Here is a 24,738-nt window from a genome sequence, read left to right as displayed (position 1 = left end):
TTCAGTAAATATCTTCTCATTCCCTACTGTTAGTCTCAGGCTTTAATTTTTCTTCATCTAACAATCCTAGTCCTATGTTTATATATGTATATATATATTTCATTTAAATTGTTTCCTATGTGTTGAATTTTTAACAATTATTTTATTATGAATATTTTAATGATCCTAAAATTTCATTTAAATATATTTTATGTATTGTTTACAAATCTTAAGACACTACAAAAAAGAAATTTACAATTTACAAAAAAGAAATAGAAAATTACCTCCTAGGTGACAAGTTATAGGATAAAAAAATTAGAACAAGTTTATAATAATCACGGACTAGTTTACCAAAAGGGCATGCTTGACACTTAAACATTCAAGATGCATACACTAACAAACAAAAAATATAAGGGTAAACTATGTGGATATTCCCCTATGTTTAGGGTTTGTTCGATTTTGGTCACCAATTTAAAAATTAAAGAGACTAAAATGGCTGAGGGACTAAAATGGTTGAGAGAGTAAAATGGAACGGATCGATAATGTTAGGATCATTCCCCTTTAATTTTTAAATTGGTGACCAAAGTCGATCAAACCGAAAACATAGGGGACTATCTGCATAGTTTACCCAAAATATAACTATTATGATGATTAAGAAGCATTTTGGAAGTTTAAGGTTGGTTTTTTAAAAAAATGTTTTTGTTTTGTTGTTTTTATTTTTTAAATTTTTTTTATGATTAGAAAAATATATGTGATTAATATATATGAAAACTTGAATTTAAAAATAAAAAAAATATATATGATATCTAATTTTTTTTAAATAGAGAACAACAAATAGTTATTAAATAATCAAATTAAAATATAATTATTAAAAATTTTATTACACAAATTTAACATGTGGGTTATACAATAATAAAATAATAAAGTATTATATTCCGTGCATATTATATGATCTTAATAAACATTTATTAAATTAATTTTAGTATTGGTTCAATTATATTTCTTTTTAATATACATCATAGTATTATATTTACCCGTATGTATTAACTTTGTTTTATATAGCATCATATTTCTCTCGTAAAGGATACATGTGTTTTATGTGTTTGATTAGTGAACAGTGTATTAATAAATTCTAAATTAAGGTATACTTTTCGTACGATTAATCTATGAAATCGCCTTATGTCGTCATCGTTTTTCCTCCGGGTGAGAAAAAATCTAGTATGACTCGGGTTATTTTTTAAAAGATTTTAAAATGTGAGGAGTCGCCACCAATCATTTTAAGGTGCGATCGATACACCATAAAATCGGGAAATTTTAATAAAATATTTTTATTTTATCAAAATATCAAGTTTAGGGTCTATGAAAACAAAAAAAGGTTTAGGAGTTAGTTACATGCGGGGAAGGATTATCACCCCCACAACGCGCAAAAATTGGTACCTAGTTGATTGTCTTATATTTAAAATTGGAAATTCTGAGTTTGAATTTTATTTAATCGAAAATTCACTATGGATGCACAGTTGAAAAGGATGTTCGTTTATTTAAGCCAATAGTGTTCGCCCCTACCATGAATGTCGGATATCAACTATTAGGCCCAATAACCAGACATTCCTTGATTTTAAGAAATCATGATGCGGTCTTGAAAAATATGTCGATCTACTTCAGGAATCACTAATAGTCACCTCTGAGCATACTTACGGGAGATATACTATTGACTCCCTAATAAGTGAACATTGCCTTAAGTTTTAAAAACGTGTGCAACCAATCAATCAAATAAAACCCAATTTCACTAGGTGAATTCATTAACGCTTCTCCTAACCTTAAGTGTTAAATTATAAAATTAAGAAACATAGAGGACTAAACTTGAAAATAAGTTTCTAATGTTAACCCCAGCTGATTTTATTAACCAATTATTGGATCGGATAATTGATTTGAGCACTCAGACATTTTATGTTAAAACTCAAATTGTATTGTTCTCTAATTAAAGGACTAAGATGAAATTAAACCTAAGGTGTATGCTCTAATTGTTAACCTAATTAATTATGTTAATTTAAAATTCTGATTAAAAGATTAAGGACTAAAATGCAAGGCAACTAAAATCCAGAGACTAAATGTAAAAAACTAAAGTTTAAGGACCTAAGTGTAAATAAACTAAAGTAAAAGGACTAAATCTATAACACCTAAAGTTTAAGGACTAACCAATAAATCAAGGCTCTAACAATTGTTCTAATTAACTATTAAAAATTAAGGATTGAACTAAGTAGGCTTTAAAATTAGTTAATGATTAACAATTTAGGGATTCGAACAATGGACTCGAGTAATCGAACATTTTATACGAAAACTTAAACCAAATTGCTCCCTAATTAAAACTAAGGTAAAACCCTAATTACTAAATCAAATTTTATATTAGAAGATCCTATTCTAAGGACAATTTCAAAAAAAGAAATAATTAAATTTTAAAAAAACTAGAAATACCAATTAATCATACCAATTTAAATGAAAGTAAAAAAAACAATGGGCCAAAATAAATGTAAACAAGAAATAAAATGAACCGACTAATTAAGTTAAATGGCTAAAAAACACACTAGTCTTGCAAATTCAAATAAAATAACAAATTAAGAATTAAACAAACAAAAATATTTAAATTAAAATCTAAGAAATTACATATGATTAAATCGAATTAGCATTAAATTATAGATAATTAAAATGAAATTAAACATGCGATTAAAATTAAGGGGTCGAATTGACATAAAATAAAGAATGAATGTGTAAATTGACAAATAAACTCGGGACTTAAGTGCAAAAACATGCTAAAATAAGAGGGACTAAAGCATGATTGTTCGTTTTATATATCCTAAAATGCTCTATTAAATGAAAATGTGAAAATTACAAGATCAAACCAACCAAATTAAAATAGAATCAAAACACCATTGCAGGTGACCATAATGCAAAAACATGCGTAAAGTAGAGGATTACAATGCAAATATACCAATATTTTATTTCAGCCAACATTATTGAAGTAATCGGTTTCGAAATTCCGTGTATTGATACTTTATACATGTGTATCGATACTTTGTGCGTGCAAATTGTTGAGAAGCATATTGGACTAAAAGTATCGATACATATACAAAAAATATCTATACTTGATGTTTACGCCTATTATCATTAGACCGGTAGATTTTTACCGTTTACATTGTAAATTTACCTATTACTTTAAAGTAATTAGTTTCGAAAGTCCAAGTATCGATACTTTATATATGTGTATCGATACTTTTTGCGTGTAAATTGTTTGAGATGCATACTGGAATAACAATGTCGATACCTATATAATACGTATCGATACTTGTACATTTACGCCTATTTTCATTATACCGGTAGAAATATTTACCGTGTACATTGTTAATTCACCTATTACTTTAAAGCAATAAGTTTTAATATTGCATGTATCGATACTTTATACATGTGTACCGATAGACTTTTACCATTTTCATTATAAATTAACCTATTACTTTACAATAATAGGTTTCAAAATTATAAGTATTGATACATTATATATATGTATTGATACATTTTGTGTGCAAATTGTTTGAGAAACATACTGGAATAAAAGTATCGATACCTATATAGACAATATCGATACTTGATATTTACACCTATTATCAATATATTAGTAGACTTTTACCGTTTACATTGTAAATTTACCTATAACTTTAAAATAATCAGTTTCAAAATTCTACGTACCGATACTTTATACATGTGTATTAATACTTTGTGCGTGCAAATTGTTGAGAAGCATACTGGACTAAAAGTATCGATACCTATACAAAAAGTATCGATACTTGATGTTTACGCCTATTATCATTAAACCGATATATTTTTACCGTTTACATTGTAAATTTACATATTACTTTAAAGTATTCGATTTCGAAAGTCGAAGTATCGATACTTTATATATGTGTATCGATACTTTTTGTGCACAAAAATTTTGAGATGTATACTGGAATAACAATATTAATACCTATATAATAAGTATTGATACTTGTACATTTACGCATTTTCATTATACCAATAGAAACATTTACCATGTACATTGTTAATTTACCTATTACGTATCGATACTTTATACGTGTGTAACGATACTTGATTACTTAAGCATAGTAACATTATACCGGTAGACTTTTCCCATTTTCGTTGTAAATTAACCTATTACTTTTTTCAAAATTATAAGTAGTGATACTTTATATATGTGTATCGATACATTTTACGTGCAAATTGTTTGAGAAATATACTGGAATAAAAGTATCGATATCTATATAGACAGTATCGATACTTGGTATTTACGCCTATTATCAATATATCAGTAGACTTTTACCGTTTATATTGAAATTTACCTATAATTTTAAAGTAATCGGTTTTGAAATTCCACGTATCGATACTTTATACATGTGTATTAATACTTTGTGCGTGCAAATTGTTGAGAAGCATACTAGACTAAAAGTATCGATACCTATACAAAAAGTATTAATACTTGATGTTTACGCCTATTATCATTAAACCTGTAGATTTTTACTGTTTACATTGTAAATTTACCTATTACTTTAAAGTAATCGGTTTCCAAAGTCCAAGTATCGATACTTTATATATGTGTATTGATACTTTTTGCGTGCAAATTGTTTGAGATGCATATTGTAATAACAATATCGATACCTATATAATAAGTATCAATACTTTATGTCTACGCCTATTATCATTAAACCGGTAGATTTTTACCGTTTATATTGTAAATTTACGTATTATTTAAAGTAATACGTTTCAAAATTCTAAGTATCAAGACTTTGTTGCTGAAATTATAAAAATCGATACTTTAATAATGTGTATTAATACATTTGACGTGCAAATTGTTTTACAAGCATACTGGAATTTGGAGTAGGTATACAATACTTTAATAACTAGTATTGATATTTCAAAAATCATCGGATTTAAAATACTAAAATATTTTAAATTACTAAAGTACCGATACTTTTATACATATTCTTATAAACGTATCGATACATGTCTACTTTTAACCGATTTTCATCACTTTCTTATATATTACTATATATATCGATACTTCTGTGCACGATATCGATACCTACCGATAAGCAAACTTTGCCGATTGCCAGTTTTTTTAATATTTCTTCATGTTTTCCACCTACAATATTATTATTAATCAACATTTCTAGTAGCGCTAAACCGACTTTGTTAAGTATCTTATTAAATTTCCGGTCACGCCGTTTCTTAGTCATATATTAGTCCGTTTTTCATGAGACAAACCCTAATCAATAACTTAAGTAAAAAGACCAAAATATAATCTTTTTACGGAATTATTAGGAAACATAAAAGATTTGTAAGAAACACTCAATATCAAATTGAAGATAACCGGGGGTCATAATAGCAACTATGCATTTGGTGAAAAAAAGTTGAGGTCTTGTTTGATAGTTATCATACACAAATAGCAAGTTGGGGAACAGCGAGTCAAGGCCAGAATTAGGATGAAATTATGGAAGGATCTGCTTATTTTTCAAACTAACAAGGTTTTAAAAGGTAATTAAAACATAAAAAGATAGAGGATGGGACTTAATTTTACTAATTTCAAAATTTTCATGTCTTAAAAGGTAATTAAACCGGAAAATTAAGAGCATAACTTAATTTCATTTAACTTTAAAACTGATAGTGTCTTAAAAAATAATTAAACCATAAAGATTTGAGAGGATTCATAGCTTGATTTAGTTTGGTACGATTTTATTGATTTTAATTGTTCACCACTTTTTAAATTCAAGCATAAATTATTGATCTCGATAATTTAAATCATAAACCGAATGCAAACATACATATTTAAATCTACAAAAATAAAACGAATTAAGTGATCCCGACAACAAGAGAATTTATTGTTATTTCTTAAGATCATAAGTTTAAATACTAGAAATCCAGGAATCGAGGAGAATGTCAATTTTAATTTTAATTATTGTTATTTCTTTTTTGAATTCAATTTAATTAAAAAAATTAATTTTATAAAAAAAACTAAAATTAAATTGAATTATGAAATTAAATATTTTGTAACCCCTAGACCCAGCCTATGCGTCACGACTAGGTATAGTGAATTACATTAAAATTTTCTAAAACATTTCCAAAACTCCCTTTTTAAAATCATACGTAACCAAACACCTTTAACAACATAATAAAATAGTAAAGTTCAAATCGAGTAAATGAAAACATAAAACATCATTCATGAGCACATAATATTAAATAACTAGTTTCGTACGAAGTCACCATCAGTAGTAAAACAAAATATGTCATAAAACGAGTGTAACAAAATATAGTCACATGTCACCCAAAATAAAGATAATTCAGAAAAAAGAAACATTACAACCAAATACGGTACAAAATGTGTCAATCCTCCAAGTGACAAGTTTGAAGATGTCTATCCAAAAGTATCTGAAAGGAAAAAGTTAGAGAGTGAACTTGGGCACTCAGTGTGTTCCAATAATGCAAAGTAAAACATAGGGATAATTTTAAAATTAGTTCAGTTTCATAGTATGAAAGAGACAGTAAAATTACAGAGTTACCATCCAACTGTACACCATATGCAATTTTTCATAACTGCATCCATAAGGACTTACCCTAGACCCATCAGATCTAGGAACCAACCTAAGAGAGCATCTTGGGTCCATAAGAACTTATCATAGCCGAAGTGTAGGAGCCGCTTGAGGGGAGTGACCTCAGGTCTAGGACTTACCCAATGCACAAAGCAAATGAGCCACCCTAAAGGAGTTCCTTAGGGTCCACAAGGACTTACCACTAGGTTTATTGGGTCCAGGAGGCCACCCAAGGATCGCCTTAAGTCCATAAGGATTTACTAGCCTGATCAGAGATGAACCTGCAAAACTCCATATCACATCCCAAAAGTACCTCAACAAAACAATTCAAATAGTTTCAGTAAAATCAATATATCATAAATCAAATATAACTATTTTCAGTAATTATTGAAAACTAGAGAGCATGTATCAATCAAACAAAGATTTAAAATCAGTAATATATATTCAGGCTTTCAGATCAGATAAATCATTCAATATTCAAATCATATTAGACAATCATATTTCAAATTAGATAAAATAATCATGTGCACATGAGAACTTAAAATAGATATTTAAATCAGTATATAGCACATAAGGAACACATCTAAAAAAGAAGTCTGGAAGGTCTATAAAGCACCGGCCTTGCTACATTGTACAAAAATACTCGAACCTAAACCATAACGAATTCGAGTTACCATTGAAATAAATAATTAAATCTAAGTATTTATAGGGATTACAAACTATACGAGAATCACGGGCTCTAGCGATCGGACGGATAGAGAAGAGCTAGATCGAGCTGACGAGCAATCGGGAAAGTCTCGAGTACCTTTGATAATTAATAACATAAATAAGTCATTGACCTTAATTTAAATGCACTTAAATAAAATAATTGAATACATAGGCATGTTTGGGGTTCAACGTTCGATTTGAGAGTTTTCGGATTAGAATTTAGAAAAACGGATTATAAATTCGGACTCAAAACATAAAAATGATTTATTATTTTTTTTTTGACTTTTTAATCAAAATCAACTTTTATTAAAGTCAACGGTCTGACTGGTTTGAGTTGACTCGACGCGAGTTAACTTAGTTAAGTCGATTTAAAATTGACTGATTTTGTCTACACAGATCGATTCTGTCCAATTCGATCTAACTAAACCGATTCCAGATATTTCTTTACCAGTCGAGAAGCCCACGCGAGACGATGGCACGTAACAACATGTACGGCGGTGACGGGACAATTTAGGCAGTTCGATCACTCCTAAAGTTCTAACTTACTATAAACCCCAAATCAGATCAAATATCAAGGTGAAAAGAAAAAGAGTTCGGAGGATTTACCCACGACAGACGATGGAGAAGCGACAAAGAGGGAACACCGCCAGTTAGGTTTTGGTCGCAGGAAACTGGGGAAACCAATGCTGGTGTGGTGAGGTCGCCGGACACCGGAATCAACTAGAAAAAATTGAAAACTCGAGGCGACTAGTGGTTCTTCGACGAATAATCGATGACCATCTTACGATTAACGACGATCGGTCTCGTTGAGGGATGGTCGAATTTTGATCGCGAGTCGACGGCGAGCACCGGATGTGGTCAGTCCACATCACGACGATCAGAGGTGACGATAATTGGGGATGAGACGGAGGCAAAGTATTTAACACAATTGGGGATTTTTGGTGATTAGGGATTTGACTTGAATTGATTAGGGGGAAATTGATTTTGGGGATTTAAAATCCCGATCAAAAGGTTTAAGAAATATGTTAATTAAAATAATGCACGCTGTGCTTGTGGTAAGGGTTCAAATCCCCTTAACCATACTTTTGAAAATATCTAAACCATTTCTTTTTTTTTTTGCAGACCAACGGTGGTCAAATAAGGGAATAAGTCCCTAAACCTTTAGGAAATCCTAAAACTGTCCTAAAATTTGAAAATTCACAATTTGATCTAAAAAATTAATTAGATAAAATAAAAATTAAAAGTAAATAAGTTAGGGGTGTTACATGTTTAATCCAATTCAAAATTAGACCACAAAATAAAAGCAAAGGGTAAACAATACCTAAATTAACAATTTTAATCTATTTTAATACCTAAACTTTTAATTTTTATAATCATATCTTATATTTATTTTTTATTTTATTTTAGTACACTACCGTTAAAAACTTAACAGACGAGCTAACGAGACATAGCTCCGATGGATGGATGACCAATCCGAACAGTAGACCACGAGAGAATAATGAGTTAACCAACATAGTCCAGTTTCAGGCCCATTGGACGGTTGATGATGGGGATCGGTGGATGAAGAAGTCAAAGAGTCTATCGTCGATTTAGGGATATTGAGGTATTTTTTGGTGAAACAAAGGCTGAAATCACATTCAGGGGGTCGAAAAGGTGCAAATTAGAAAGTTTGTGCTTCATTAACCGACAAATGTAACAACCATCAACTATAGACGTGGCGATTAGCGAGCCTATCCGTTAAGTTTTAACGGTTGGTGTACTAAATTGAAACAAAAATTAAGAATTAGATATGGTTTTAAAAAAATTGAAAGTTTATGTATTAAAACAGATTAAAATTGATAGTTTAGGCATTATATTTGTAATTTACCCAAAACTTTAAACCAAATTAAACAACATATGAATCAATTTTAAAATTTTTCAATTTTGTTATACAACCCTACCATACATTACACTTTGAAACAAATATTTTCAAACAGAAATCGTCAGGTCTATCTCCACGCCGCCTCACACACCGCACAGCAATCGATCAAGGTTCCATCTTTTTCTTCTTCTCCCTCAATTCTTGTTCTGTTACTTTTACTCGTATAACTGTTCATTTTCGTTAAACACTTAATTTCTTTTTTCTTTTTTGTGCTTCATAGCGTAATTTGTCACTGAATTTGAACTGAAAGAATCAAGTTCATCATCTCCTTTCAGTATATTTGGGCCAGAACAAATGGTTATCGCTATAAACGGAGCAGAGCAGATCCCTGCAGCAACAGAGTCCGTTGAGGAACTGCTTGAGGTTTTAACACTCGTCAATCTTTTCTTATTGTTTTTGTCATTCAGTTTTTGGGTTATTTTCTTTTGAATTTTTAGGGTTTTCTTGGTCGCAAAAATTGAATGTTAGGATATATATGATGTTGAAAGGAATGAAAACTAGGTTTTCCTTTACTAGCATAATCGTAGGAATTATATTCATGGAAGGATGCAGGATTTTAAGTTATGGGTCGAACTTAAAATATTTTAAGTGATCGAAATTGTTAAAATTTTAGTGGCGAAAACATATTATCAATACAAAATACAAAGAATATATTTAAAATATCCGTGAATTTGAAATTTTCAAGGGCGCTTGATTGCTTCCTTGGTCCACCACTGATTATGTTTATATATATTTTCTGTTTACTGTCTGGTAGGATCGGAAAGAAAATGAAAATGAAAATCATGTTGATGCTACTTATTACTAGTTTTATGCTCCAAATTATAACTCTTCAGTATTTAAATTCACTTAGCAATTCAATTCAAATTCAATTTAACTTCTTATATATTCTATGATTGACAGGCTGCCCGCTATGGTGAAAATGATGATCTTATAAGTTTAGAATCTACTGGTGTATCTCTTGATTCTAATGATTCACAAGGCCGAACAGGTTTCCTATTAATTTGATGGCTTTGAAGCTTTCTTAAATTTATTTTTGGAAAATCTCTTGCTCACATCGTATTAGTTGCATGTTAGAATTAATTGTGCTGAATGCAGCTTTCTATGTTTATCATGATAGGTAAAAAGAGGTCTATTTGGTAGTTTTATTGTGTCATGTTGTCTCATCCCATTACATTTTTTTATTTGTTTGAAATATTTGCATGTTGGGTCTTGTTGAGGATATCAGAACAATTTAGCTAGGAACTGCTTCATACGAGGTGAAAAGGATGTTGTAGCATGTATTTGAGATCTTGAATGGCCTTTATCGTGCAGTCTTTTGATTCTCGGTAGTGGTGTAAGGGCCTTACTGAACTGTAACCTATTGCTTGAACTATGATTTCTAGATGTTAATGTTGAAACACAACTAAATAGGTTTAAAGGAAAAATCAGGCTAAAGCTGCTGGAGTCACCAAAGTAGAAAAATGAAACCAAATGGCAGGGCTTCTTTTTTCTCTTGGCAACTGTTCCATTGACCAACCAACTTGAAATTGAATTTGGCTCTAAAAGCTGCATCACAATGATAAAGCAAAGGATCACACATCATCATCCTTTAGCCCCAGAGATGAGAGCCATAAGTTCTTGATAACCGTTAGACCTGGTAATTGTTGCATCCATTCAGACAAGAATATGTGACTGATTCGCTAGCTGGAAAAAGTCTTGAACAGTCACTAGGACTGAAGATAGTTTCTTATGAGCTTGAAGAATGGTCTTTATTATTTCATGCAGATGAATTGTTAAATTGTTTGTCTAGCTTTAAGGGGTTCTGCCCTCCATTTTGTATATAAAAAAAAAGGAGAGCAAAAGGAGTCGTGGATTTTTTTTAAAGATCAATTGAATATCCTGCTCCTTTAATGGTTTCTTTAGAGATTAATTTTGGTTGGGCAATGAACAGATCGAGAAAAGAATGAAAAAAGTTGATGTGATTGAGTGCTTACATGGAAAAAGAACACCCTATTTTTGGATTAAAAATTTCTGAATACCTTTTGAGAAACTGTCCGACTGTCTCTACACAAACATACATGCATATATTGCATAATTATATCATCCCTATATAGCCAGCTCAAGATTCCAATCATAACATCGGTACCAGATTAAGATGACATTAACATTACTTTTTGGGTTGCTATGATGTTTTTATGAGGGGACACTATTTTTTATAACCCCACTCAAGAAAGCTAAAGTCAATAATTCATGTTTTGTTAGATTTCAGTTGGACTTTTAATTCCCATCCATTTTGTCAATATTTAGGGAAGTGATGTTATTGGAATTCTGTTTTTCTCCCTCTAGGGGTCAACAATTATGCTAATTTATAGGACTTTCTTTTGGCATTTTGGTCTTCATTTGTGCTTGTTAGTTGTCTTCTGTTTACTATCTTTTGGAAAGAAAATTTATTTGTTTGTATTTCCTTAAAAACTATTGTGATTTTCTATTGCAGCACTTCACATGGCTGCGGCTAATGGACATCTTGATATCGTCGGGTATCTCATCAGTAGAGGAGTGGTGAGAAAACTGTCTTATGAATATTTATATCTGGTTGTTCTAATATGTACCAATACTACTCTGTTTACCAAGTTTTCTGAATGACTGGAATTATGACTGAATACTTGAAAAAAGAGGATTGTACCATGTTTTTGTGGTTTAATTTTAATTTAAAGAAAGGGGAAAACAGAGGGCATATATTATTCGATTAATTTAGAAATATAATAAACTATCTTGATGTTTGTAACAGAGGCAACATCCACGATGTACATAAACTTGGAATAAATAAGTCATTTAACTTCCACCGCATGTGGTTGGTTTTGGTGCATAGTGTAAATGAAAAAAAAGTTATCAGCTTTGATCGCTTTTTAAACTCTGGGCCTACACTTGCACTATAACAACTGGATATTACTTTTCCTTTTTGGGTTGAGGGTCCAAATATGAAGCAGGCAGGGAATTGAAGAGCTTAGCACAAAATTTGAAATATCTTGTTGATCTAGAGGTTTTATTTTGTTTTCATTTTCACCAGCTTTCACGGATCGTATCAAATTTTGTGTTAAGCTCTTCAAATAGGTATTCCTTGCTCAAGAGATTTGTGCGTGTATTTCACAAGTCTAGTGATAAGAGAACAAAATTCTGCTAGGATATGCTTGTAAAATGGGAAAGAATAGATGGCATGAGAAACATAAGGAGCTTTGAACCACTAATAAAAGTTGTAGGATAAAATGAATAGAGTCATAGATAGAAAATGGGTTCTTGGGGGTTGGGAATAGATGGTAATTAACCCTCAAATTTTGAAATGTATGGATTTTCCACATACATATAATAATAATTCTGCACTTTATTTGAGACTGGTGTTTGGAGCAAGGTGTTATGGATAATTTAAGAAACAGGGACTTTTCTAGCTAATGTTGAGAGGTCGATAGCATTTATCCAAAGAAGGATTGTTCTTGCTAAGATTATTGTAGCTAAGTAGCTGTCGAACCAATAACATTTGTCTCTTTAAATTCAGTATGGAAAGAGATCAAAGAGAAAAACCATTTGGTTAACTGGATTGAAGATTGTTATCTGATGAAGGTGGTTTGAATATGCCTGAACTCATGTTGGTAGAATCATATTTGCTGCTGGTAGAATTCTGCCAGTGGTTCAGTTATTATCCATCCATGATTTTGGTACCATGTGGATACAAGATGGAACTCTCTATATAGATGGTCAATGGTCATGTACAGTAGATTTTTTCTCCTCCAATGGGAAACGTAAGTGTAGGTTGTAGTCTGTGTCTTGCCTTTTATTTTTGGGTGGCAATAACGGACTACCTTTCTGTAGAAGAGGATCTGGAAGGTCATTCTCTACTAGAATTTCTTGTTGGCTTGGATGGAGTAAGGTTCTCTCTCTGTATTCATTTGAGCTTAGGTTATTGAGTATTTTTGCATCTAAATTTCTCGATAATGGTCACAGAGGATTATCATACATTAAAAATCTTCCTTTAGGATATATTTGGCATTTATTATTACCTTTTCCCAGAACATCTTGTTTACCATTTTGAAGATTTTACATGAGCAGGATGTTAATGCTTCTAATGTGGAGAACAATACCCCTCTTCATTGGGCTTGTCTCAATGGTCATGTTGAGGTAACTTATACTAGTCTTTCACTTTAGACGATCTTACACAAGTTTAGGGTACTTATATAAATGCCGGTGACAGGTAGTTAAGAAATTAGTTCTATCAGGTGCAAATGTAAGCCTTCTAAACAGGTGAGTTGTTTGTTATGTCAATATCGAGTTTACTTATTCCTTGTTAGCCCTTCTTTTTCAACCAATTATTTATGGAATTGGATATGAACAGCCATGAACGAACTCCAATCGACGAGGCTCTAAGCATGGGAAAGATGGATGTTATAGATGCAATTAATGCCACAATAGTAGAATTGGAGCTTACTGGTGTCAATGTTTCCTGATATCAAGCCTCCTAAGAGAAGCATCTATCTATATTCCGAAAAGTATGCTTCTTTTCTTACACAAACTAATGAGTAAGGTTATAAATATAATTGTTTTCCTCTTATGTTCCTGTTACTAGAAAATTTTGTTGATTGTAATAATGGCCCTTTGTGGGTGTCTTTTGACCTGTGCCAAAATACTTGATTCTCTAGCAGTGATTTGATGTATGTTTTAACAAGAACTTTCATCTCGCACTTTGCGACAGAAGCATCCAATTTATGCTCGCCTAAAGCGAGTGATGTTGGTGGAGGAATAAAGGATACAAAAGATTCTCATTTCTCCCTCTTCCCTGATTAATTAACTAAGAATTAAGATTCTTCCCCTCTGTTCTCACTTTATGGTGGGATCGTTCTCTTGTTTAGTGATAGCAATACAGAATTATGCTGCATCAGACTTTTTCTCTATTATATACACCCTTTGTTGAGTCGTGTAAGTCGTTGCTTAGTATCTATAGAAATGATGAAAGTAGGGCTGAAGTTTATGCCTGAAAGAATTGTTTTCTGCATGTAGAGCAAATAAAGCCGCTTTCATTCCTTTAACCTAAACATTTGTCCTATGTTGAACTTTTATTTTTTAAAACATATTTGCCAATGAGCAACATTTGGTTGTCAATTTCTTGGAAAGAATAGGGAATAATTGTAGTGGGGTTGAGCGACCTAGATTTGCTCTTGAATTGCTCCCTTTAAGTTGTGGAAAGTACTCATGTCATGACTGTATTTGCATACCCAACTAGGGATGACAATAGGTTGGGTTGGGTTTAGGGTTATCCTGACCCGACCCATATCCTTCACTTGGTCTTCACCCGACCCTAGAAGTATCACCCTCCACCAAAACTGGATTTGACTTGAGAAGCATATTTCCAATTAGAGTTTTGGGATCAAAATCCATATCCAACTTCATCCAACATAAATATTTAGAAAAAAGAGTAGATTATACAAATGATCTCTCGGTCATAGGATGTTGTACTTGAATCCGGATATATAAGTGTTAAATATGAATATGTTGCACTAATATATTTAAGAAAGATGAGAAGTCGAAATAACATCAAATTAAGCATACCCTCAAGCAACCATTCTTGTCTTGGATGTCTAACAAAGTTGACAAAGGAACTTCTAAAATCTTCTCCATTCTCAATCATGACCAGCAAAAGCATGCATTTGAGTTTTTGTTTTGTTTTTGGTGGCATCTACCTTCCATGTTGCAGTGGTGAGGGAATGTCATGTTAGTTATTCAGTTACGTTTTCCAGAATGATATTAATATTAAAATACGTACCTATGTACAGAAGAAGAGAATTCACTAATGTTGAAAATGAATAATACTAAAGTATTTCTAGAAAAGAAATTAATATTTAAATTTATTGTAAAGAAATTAATATGTAAATCTGTAGTATCTATTTATAAAGATAGTTATTTGTTTGGAAATGAAATTTACATAGTAAGAGATCTATTCAATCAACATAAATATGGACAGACACAAGATTTTTTGTTAAGGGGCGAACTTTTAAATTTTAGAGGAATAAAAATAGATTTTTAATAAAAAAAATATTAAAAAAATTAAAATATATGATAATTTTAATTATTAGATCCCGTCCTCCTCTCTGTCCATCCTTGAACATAAAATAGAATTAATATGTTACTTTTAATCAAATTAATACTTTATCTGCTCATTTTTAGTCAAGTCGAACTTAAGTCAAATATATCTATGGGAGTCTTATGTAAAGACAAGGTAACATGATAAATAACGTTGCTATCAATCTCGATGTACACAGTAATAAATCTAGAAATTTTTTTAGCGTTGACATACATTAATAACATAGAATTTTTATATGAGATAAACACGAATAAAATTTTATAGTGAATACAATCAATAAAATATATAATTAATTAAAAAAAATTAAACTTTAGAATATCCACGTGTTCACCCTGAGTTGAAGGCAAAACTTTCAAGATAATGTTATCGAACAAATTATTTCAAGAGATAATGCTCTCCCAAGAGTAATTGCTCAAGTAGGGTGAAATCTACAGTGTTGGCCGTAGGTCACCATGCCTTTTGGGTGACCTACTACGTGGCCAGTCATGCATGTCCCCAAACATAGGTCGCCATGCCCTCCGGGCGACCTTGTAGGTCGCCATGCACTCCCTCCTGTTCCTTGCGTGATTCCTCTTGTCCTCGGATGCCCTCGTATAGCTCGCTCGGATGGCCTCGGTCGGATGCCCTCGGTCGGATGGCTTCGGATGCTCTCGCATAGCTCGCTCGGATAGCCTCGGATGCCCAACTGTTGGGACGTGCATGGCACATGCAATCTCTCTCATAGCTCGCAGGGAAGACATGGCGACCTAGTAGGTCGCCCGGATGGCATGGCGACCTACGACCAACACTGTAGATTTCACCCTATTTGAGCAATTAATCTGGGGAGTGCATTATTTCGTGAAATAATTTATTCGATAACATTATCTCGAAAGTTTTGCCCTTAGTTGAAGGTGGATCAGACACTGGACACACATATAAGAGGAATGGCAGAGGAATACTGTCATGTTTGGTTGTCTGATAAGGAGACTGTCTATTTTGGAACACACGTGGCTTTGGACACGGCACACAGCATTCAAGATTAGCATCAAATAAGAACCAAGTAATGGGGGACAGCATGCCCAAAAGTGCCGAAAGTAAGACCCTAACCACAATTAAACACAGGAGCTCATATCTTATTTTAATCCCACATTAGTCAACAAGTAAGCACAAGCCAAAGCACTAGTTTGCATAATCTTGCAGAACCCTAGGCAAAAAGGTACCACTAGAAACCAAGAACAGATATATCCAACACCAATTGTCCTGGTTTTCCACACATAAGTGAAACAACAAAGCCGACATGTGGGGATATAATATTGAGTTCACGTTCAGTACATTGCATGTTCCTGATTAGCAACCAAAGCAATGCATGCACCATTCCGCATATTAAACCATAGGGAAAAAAAAAACCTCGAGAAAGGTTAGATTCGTTTAGGGTGTGAACTAGCAATCAAGACAGTTTACTTCTCTATACGAAGAGTCATAGTAAAAAAATGATATTGGCTAGTATCAAGGTTTTTTGTCATTATGAGGAGGTACAAGAAGAGGGGTGAATGAAAGGGGGAGAATCTTGATCTTTCTTTTAATCTCGATCCAGAGATTTTATATCAGACTTTTAATGTTGGTGTCTAATATAAAATCATTATGATTACTTATATGTTAGCAGATTACGTAAATATAACTAATTGATAATAGATTTAATTCTAATAGATCAAATAAATTTGTTAGAGTTCATGTTGGAAAACCGTATACTACGAATATAGTACATGTTTTTCGAAAATTCTACAGTACAAAAAGAATACAACATTTATCGAAAACAAAAATAATAAGAAAAAAAGAGAGGGTACAACAGGTTAAAGAAAGCAAAAATGTCTTATCAGAACAAAATTTTGAAGGACTACAGTGTAAGAAAATGTGAACTCGTAGACAACATGATGAGAATAGGGATGGACATGGGTCGGGTCGGGTTAGATTGGATCGGGTTTTTGGTCTATCCAACTCAACTCGAAAACAATGAGTCTTCCACCCGAGACTCGACCCGATCCGACCACAAATTTTCATCCGACCTCATATATAACTTAAAAACCTGATTTGATTCGATTCGAAATAAAAAAAATATTTTTATTCAATAAAAAAAATATTTTTATTTAATAAAAATAGTGACTTAATTGAAAAAAATAACATATAGAGGGATATTATTGTAATTATTCCTAAATATATAAAGTAAAATTATATATTTTTTCGGGTCGGGTCAGGTATTTTTCACCTAAACCCGAACACGACCCGACTCGACCATCACATTAAAAAAAACCGACCTGACCCAAACCCAATGAACTCATTGTGTTCGGATCTCATGCCCATCTCTAGATGAGAATAACCCACAGACAGTGGTGGATTCTAATTAAGTTCACAATAACACATTAAAATTCAATTTTTATTTGGTTATTTATTTATTTATTTTATTAATTGTGTTTACTTTAAAATTTTATTTTTTTTATTTCACAGAAAAAATTTATTTAATTAATGTACGTGTTTCATCTTAAAAAAATATTTCTAGATCTGTCACTACACACGTTTTAAACACAAATAAACAGGAAAAACAATAAAACAGTTGAACCCAAAAGAAAAAACACATGTTAACAATAGGATATGGAGTATACAAAAGAAGGATTTACCAAAACCATATGAAAAATTAGTATGCATTAGAAAAAGAAAGATCCAATTTAGACTATAATGAATCCCCCAAGTCTATCAAGAACAGGTGATGATGATGAAACCCCATTTCAGCCGCCACTGCTGCCGCCACCACCGCCCAGTTGCAATTCAGATTTATTGGGAAACCCATCTCTTCCTTCAATTCCTTGATCATAAAGAAACCCTTTGAACACACGTCTACCAATCCTAGCCACCGCTTGATATGCATACTCATCTTCACCATCCTCCACTGCCGTCACTCTTACACACTTGAACACCGCCGGCGCCCGTACTTGCCCCGGCAGTGACCATGCATCTGCATACAAACAAAACATTTTTCAGCAAAAATCCTACAAAATTTCACTCTCTACAAATAATCAAGATCTAAATTATAATTACAATCGTATTTTCGATTGCGTTGTGTTTATCATGATTAAATTAATAACGGATGTTATTAAGGATGTTATTAAGGTCATTATGAAAGTATCACATTTGTATAATAAGAATTTCAGATGACTCCGTTTACGGTTATTTGGGAACAACCCTAATAAAAGAGAAACAAAGAAGCAAACCTTTGTGACTTGAGTTAGTGTCAAAGCTTCTTGATGTAGTGTTTGAAGTTGAAGTATGAGTGTTCGTCGTCTGTGAAATGACAAGTCTCGGTTTTTTACCCCCAGATGTTGATGCCGATGAGCCACCACCGCCAGTAGCGGCGGCGGCTGCCATGAGCTGACGCTCTCTTCTCCTAGCAGCAGGTACCCACGTGCTCTTAACGTGCGTAAGGCAATCAAAGCCTCGACTTTTACAGCATGTTCTACATCTCCTGTGTGTACAATCTTTCTTGGCGTGGTTCCCACAATCTAGACACGTCGTGCCTGAGCTTGAACCGGCACCGCCGCCGCCACTGCTTTGTATCAAATCAGTGAGTTTGTTACGACCATTGTTATTCAGCAAATCGGAATCTTCCATATTTTGTGGTGCTACACATGGAGATGCTGTAAGAAGTGGGAAAACAGTACCGACGCCTACACCAAGTGCCGTGGCAACATTGTGACCATTGATTTGATCATTTCCGATGATGGGATCTTGAGCATAGTGGAGATGGTGATGGTAATGATGATGATGGTTATAAGACGCAGGAGCGACAAAAACGAAATCGCGACGACCAACCATCCCCGTTTCTGAGGGAAGGCCGTAGTTGATCTGACCAGCTGAGGGTGGCCATTGAGTGGTGGCGGATTCAGGAGCAGCAGCCACCACCGCCGCGGCGGCGGAGGCGTTTGCATTAAAGCCAAGGGACAGGTCATCGGGGCCAGCTCGGATTGCCGTGGACGATGATATCGCCCAATCTACAAAGGCTCCTGAGTCTGACAGTAGCGGCCTTCTTGTGGTAGCCACAATGAATAACAAAATTATGCAGATAAAGACGTCTCCTTCAATTGTTAAAAGCTCAATCTTCACAATCATAAAACATACATATAATCAAAGGAAAACGAAGGGAAGAACACAAAAGAAAAAGATGGAGACAAGTGCAATCAAAGGAAAATATATCTATGTGGTTGTTATATGAATTAAGAAGGGTCAAAATCTCTGAAATTGTAGCAAAAGAAGATGAATATATTTTGATAAGTTCAAGGGAATACATATAATATATGTTTAAAATCTTTCGATCATTATTTTGATATCTGCAATATACTATGTTGAAATTTTATTTTGTTTTCTATTTGCTTTACAAGAAAGCAAAACTGAGGTGGGTTCCTCTCTTTTGCTTTGCTTTCTCTGTCTCTCTCCAATAATCGCACACTAGCTAAAGAAGAGACGTATAAAGAATTTTGTTGTTTAATTTTTGAGATTTTATGCCCTTTTTTTTCAAAAAAAAACTTACTTCACAATACCTTCTTCCATGAAATGCTGGGTAATAGCTTTGGTTTGCGGCTAAACTCTCGAATAACGTTCTCAAACAAATTATTTCACGAGATAATGCTCTCCCAAGATTAATTGCTCAAATAAGATGAAATCTACAGTATTGGCCGTAGGTCGCCATGCCATCCGGGCGACCTAATAGGTCGTCATGTCTTCCCGGCGAGCTATGAGAGAGATTGCATGTGCCATGCACGTTCCAACACGTTGGCCATCCGTCCGACCGAGGCTATCTGAGCGAGCTATGCTTGGGGACGTACAAGGTCGCCAGGAGTGCATGGCGACCTACAAGGTCCCCCGGAGGGCATGACGACCTATGCTTGGGGACGTGCATGGCTGACCACGTAGTAGGTCGCCCGGAAGGCATGGCGACCTACAACCAACACTGTAGATTTCACCCTATTTAAACAATTAATCCTGGGAGAGCATTATCTCGTGAAATAATTTGTTTGAGAACGTTATCTCGAGAGTTTAGCCTTTGGTTTGCTTTATTGACAATAGGTGTCTTTCACTCCTGTCTCGCTCACTCGCCTTCAACTACAAAACATTAGAGTTTGGGGGCCTATGTCCTACTTCCTACCCTAACAGCCCCCACTTCATCCGAGCCCCCACTTCATCCGAGCTCTCCACAATATGTATGCATAAATATTTGAGTTCTTTTTTATGATTTAAAAAATAAATTTAACTTCTCACACTCGATAAAATAATTATTTTGATTTATATAAATATTTTTATGAAACATTTTAATCCCAAAATTTCATTTTAGGAGTAAAAACTTCCTAATTGAATAAAAATTGTCAATTAACTAATGATTAATGTTTTCTACTACTAGGCATATCCACATGAAATGGAATGATAACATGATCATTTTGATCTATTTTTTCTTTGAAGCACTTTGGCCCCAATGTTTTATTTTGGATAAAAAAAAACCCTTAGTTGATGAAAATAGTTGACTAATGGTCAATATTTTTTTGCTAACTAAGCATATCCATAAGGATTAGAATGCTGACGTGAACATTTTTGACTCTTATCCTTTTTTTAAAGCACTTTAGCCCTTCAATAATTCATTCTGAGAGTAAAACTCTTGGTTGGATGAAAACAGTTAGTTAACTAATGTTCGACGATTTCTATTGACTAGGTATATTCACAAAATGACGATGACACTATCTCATGCCATTTTGATAGTATTTCAAAGAGTTTTTAGAGCTTAGACTAAACTGGCTAGTTGCAGAGCACTGACAGAAAGGCTTTAGGTGAATAGTACTGAGTTATTTGAAGGTGTTACTACGATAGCTCACACTAGTCGGGTGTTGGATAAAGGCAATTAAAAGAATACTTGAGGATATGAAATGCATATCGAAATAGAAACTGAGGTGCATACTATACTGGGGCTTCAAATGATTTGAGTCGAACTCAATTTTATATTTTTAGAGTCGATTTCAGTAATATTTGAGTTTGGTTCAACCTGTTTACAGCCCTAGTTGCATAACATTAAGAAAGGGTATTGAAGGTAATGTTTGGGAAGATGATAAATGTGAAAAAGAGGATCAAAATAAGAGGTATTCACGTCCTACTGGCTCATTTTAATGAACCTCAAAATAAGCCACGAATGGCAGACTAAATAGAGCGTTATGAGTCATGGAACTAGTGTACCCTATCCTACGCATTCATAACTAGTACTGAAGGTTCATTTAGCTCTTTGAAGTTTCTGATTAGTTTTCTCTATGGGAGGCAATATAATACATCTGATGTTATTGTAAATACCTTTATGATCGATGCTTATCGCATTTTGTATTAATTGACAGTGGCTCTAATCACTTATATGTTTCTTATTACCCGATACCCTAAAAACTCAAGGAACTTACGGTTCAACTTCAAGAGTTATTAGACCGAGGTTTTATACAAGCCTATATATTTCCCGAGAGAGCTCTAATATTAATTGTAAAGAACTAAGATTTGACATTGAGATTGTATATTGACTACTAACAACTAAAAAAATAGAGTATGAAGAACAAATATCAATTGCCTAGGATCAAAACTTGTTTTATCAATTTAGGATTACAAAGTGTTTTTGAAGAATGATATGAGGTCGAATTATCATCAGTTAAAGGTAAAAGAGTTGGATTGACCAATTGGATTGACCAATTTCTTTACTATAACCATGGATTTGATGAATAAGGTATTCCAATCAGGCTCTGCCATTAGACTTTCTCTCTTTTGATCCTAATTTCTACCTAAATCCTTCGCGCATGAAAATCATAAGTGTTTCCCAACACTTTAAAGACAACAACCGCTTCATCCTTAAAGAAGAGAATTTTCCTGAAATTATGTGTTGACGCAAGATAGAAAAGTGGTGGCTTATGAATCAAGACCTTTGAAACCATATGAGTGTAATTATATCACCCATGATCTAGAGTTGATCGTTCTGGTATCAAGTGAATTGAAAACAAATGACTTAACTTTTAAAATTTGATGATCAAAATTGAATAAAACTAAAAAAAAGTGACCAACATGATAATTTACCCTGATTTGAATTAAACTTATTGTCACTGACCGCTAGCCCATGACCGAGATCACAACGCAAGAAGGAGCCAATGACAACCTAAGTGGCATTTTGGGCCTTGCCAGACCCTTCCATACTGGCCCATTTCATGGAGATAAAGAGCCTTACACAAGTATGGAAGAAGAATCACTTGGTTAATGCATGATAATCTTGATTCTTTTCATAATCTTTGTAATCTTCTTTCTAAGGCAAGTTATCAAGAGTATTGTATAGTTTCCTTAGATAGAGAGATCTTGTAATTATGATTATTTTGATTAGGGGATTGTATTTGATCTGGTTCGTCGATGTACTTAGATCTTAGTTGTTCATTGAGGGGAGCCTTCATTATAAATTTATGCCTCTCCTCCTCATTTGTATCCACTTCTTCATTTTGAGAAATCACATAACATTCTCTCAATTTCTCTTGTCTTGTTCTTGTGCTTGCTTTCTCTTTCAAAGTTCTTTTGCTTCCGTTGCTAATCTAAACATCTTTCCTTGGATTGTTTTCAGGCTGACTTAACTGTATTCTTTGAAGAAACAAATAAGGTTGTGCGTTTGAGGCATTTGAAGTTCCAAGGGCACGAAAAGTGGTATCAGAGCCAAGGTTTTTCGACAAGATGATACCACAAAACCAAGGCAAGGTTTATATTGTTGCCGAATGAGTTGAAACTCAGGTTGTGGGTGAAAATAAGTGAGGGATTTCAAAGGATATAGAGGCTTTCTTTGAGTAAGGGCTGGTAGGCTTGAAGATCTTTACAACAATATCAAAGGAACCTATGATTCAATCGAATCTCGCCTAGTTGTGCTGGAACCCGAAGAGGGAGTCGAGGGTTTCTATGAATAAATCATTGATATGTCCAATGAGTTGGACGAGCATACCAGTGGACTGGAAAGCTATCGTATGATGAGGACAAAGCTGATGAAGGAGTTGATGGAGGTCAAAAATAAGTTGTTGGTCTACAAGACTGTCGTGCACAATAGGGCACTAGGGGAATCATCTAGGCCCAAGATCAACGTCCCTAAGACGAAGGTTTTCAATGGGAATCGAGTTGACTAGGATTTTGAAAAAAATTCTAGAGCATGGAGTAGTTCTTTCGAGGTAGTGGCATCGAGGATGTGTCCACCAAGGTAAATACTACTTCAAATTATCTGAATGATATTGCTAATTTATGGTGGCAAAGTAAGTGTTCCGAGGTGAAAGATAAGTCACTTCTAATTTGGACATGGGAGGGGTTCGTGGGAGAACTCAAGGAGTATTTCTACCCAAGGAATGCTCAGCTCAAATAAAGCAGTTGAAGCATGACCGTTCTCTCTTGGAGTACATCAAGAACTTCACTGAGATCCAGTTGTATATTCTGGACTTGGGCAATTCAGATGGATATTTTGCCTTTATCGATGGGTTACAACGATGGGTAAAGTTTGAGATCCAGTGAAGGGGAGTGAAGGAACTGTCCGAGGCTATGGACGTGGTCAAGTATTTGTCCTCGTTTGAAGTCAAGAAGACCGACTCTTCTAAACCAAAGCTAAGACCCAAGGGCAATATGGGAGAGAGAAGGCCAAGGGAAGATCCAACAAGCCATCAGGAAGTAATAAGAGACCAAATGACCAAGCCAAGAAGGGTAACAAGTCGGGTGACTAAGCATGCTTCTATTGTGGAGGAAATCAAATAAAGAAGAATTGTCCTCAACGTGTGAAGACTGCTTCCATCAAGGATGATGATGCGGAAGATAAGAAGACCTTGAAGCTTCAATTTGAGTTCCATAGAAGTCAAGAAGGGGATGATGTTCATGGACATTACTGTGGCTGGCCATAAGATGAGTGCATTTGTTGATACGAGTGCCTCAGAGTTGTTCATGTCCAAACATGCTACCAAAGAATTGACCTTTCGGAAGAGAAGGCAAGTGGGTTTATCAAGGTCGTCAATTCCAAAGAAGTTTCAATTGCTAGGGTAGAAAAAGTAGTAGAGCTTGACATTGGAGGTTGTACCGGTAAAGAAAGTATCAAGGTAATCCCACTCGATGACTTTGAATTTGTGATTGGGATTAGTTTCCTTGACCGTATTGTTGCGTTCGTGGTACCTTACCTTTTGCAAATTGCATGTGCATTCTTGACTCAAAGCACCAGTGCATTGTTCATATGCACCGAGAGGCTGGAGTTAGGGCCAATATATTGTCTGAAATTCAATTCTCAAAGGGGTACGTAAGGAGGAGCCCACCTACTTGACAATGTTGGTGGGAGATGAGCCCACAATGACCGAGGA

The 24,738-nt window shown here is 33.9% G+C and overlaps 2 protein-coding genes across 3 annotated transcripts; one reads left to right on the top strand and one right to left on the bottom strand.

Annotated features, from left to right (window-relative positions):
- The first annotated feature begins 9,275 nt into the window (after positions 1-9,275).
- On the top strand, positions 9,276-13,986 carry LOC120145310 (ankyrin repeat-containing protein P16F5.05c-like). Of its 2 annotated transcripts, none has more exons than XM_039159189.1 (7): positions 9,276-9,350; positions 9,461-9,603; positions 10,141-10,228; positions 11,714-11,778; positions 13,321-13,389; positions 13,463-13,512; positions 13,604-13,986. In XM_039159189.1, exons 2-7 carry the CDS (start codon positions 9,535-9,537, stop codon positions 13,713-13,715), a joined length of 453 nt encoding a protein of 150 aa, XP_039015120.1. In that variant the 5' UTR covers positions 9,276-9,350; positions 9,461-9,534; the 3' UTR covers positions 13,716-13,986. The 2 variants fall into 2 exon arrangements, with proteins under 2 accessions (XP_039015120.1, XP_039015121.1); XM_039159190.1 differs by having other exon boundaries at positions 9,291-9,350; positions 9,516-9,603.
- A 4,081-nt stretch (positions 13,987-18,067) lies between these two features.
- LOC120145173 (protein LATERAL ROOT PRIMORDIUM 1-like) lies at positions 18,068-19,551 on the bottom strand. Its single transcript, XM_039159066.1, has 2 exons — positions 18,589-19,551; positions 18,068-18,332 (listed from the first exon to the last, which is right to left on the bottom strand). Exons 1-2 carry the CDS (start codon positions 19,481-19,483, stop codon positions 18,106-18,108), a joined length of 1,122 nt encoding a protein of 373 aa, XP_039014997.1. The 5' UTR covers positions 19,484-19,551; the 3' UTR covers positions 18,068-18,105.
- Between the last annotated feature and the right edge of the window lie 5,187 nt (positions 19,552-24,738).

The sequence above is a fragment of the Hibiscus syriacus genome, unplaced genomic scaffold, assembly GCF_006381635.1.
Source record: "Hibiscus syriacus cultivar Baekdansim isolate YM2019G1 unplaced genomic scaffold, ASM638163v2 tig00110893_pilon, whole genome shotgun sequence".
In the NCBI taxonomy this organism is placed as follows: domain Eukaryota; kingdom Viridiplantae; phylum Streptophyta; class Magnoliopsida; order Malvales; family Malvaceae; genus Hibiscus; species Hibiscus syriacus.
The sequence above is the reverse complement of the archived record's forward strand: the minus strand, read 5'-3'. Positions and strand labels throughout refer to the sequence as shown.

What these genes read in the sequence shown, in the direction of transcription:
- LOC120145310 (XM_039159189.1), top strand. Translation starts at nt 9,535, where the DNA reads ATGGTTATCGCTATAAACGGAGCAGAGCAGATCCCTGCAGCAACAGAG. An exon ending in CCGTTGAGGAACTGCTTGAG is followed by an intron (nt 9,604 to 10,140) that starts GTTTTAACACTC and finishes TATGATTGACAG; the next exon opens with GCTGCCCGCTATGGTGAAAA. An exon ending in GTCTCAATGGTCATGTTGAG is followed by an intron (nt 13,390 to 13,462) that starts GTAACTTATACT and finishes TGCCGGTGACAG; the next exon opens with GTAGTTAAGAAATTAGTTCT.
- LOC120145173 (XM_039159066.1), bottom strand. Translation starts at nt 19,483, where the DNA reads ATGATTGTGAAGATTGAGCTTTTAACAATTGAAGGAGACGTCTTTATC. An exon ending in CACTAACTCAAGTCACAAAG is followed by an intron (nt 18,333 to 18,588) that starts GTTTGCTTCTTT and finishes GTTTGTATGCAG; the next exon opens with ATGCATGGTCACTGCCGGGG.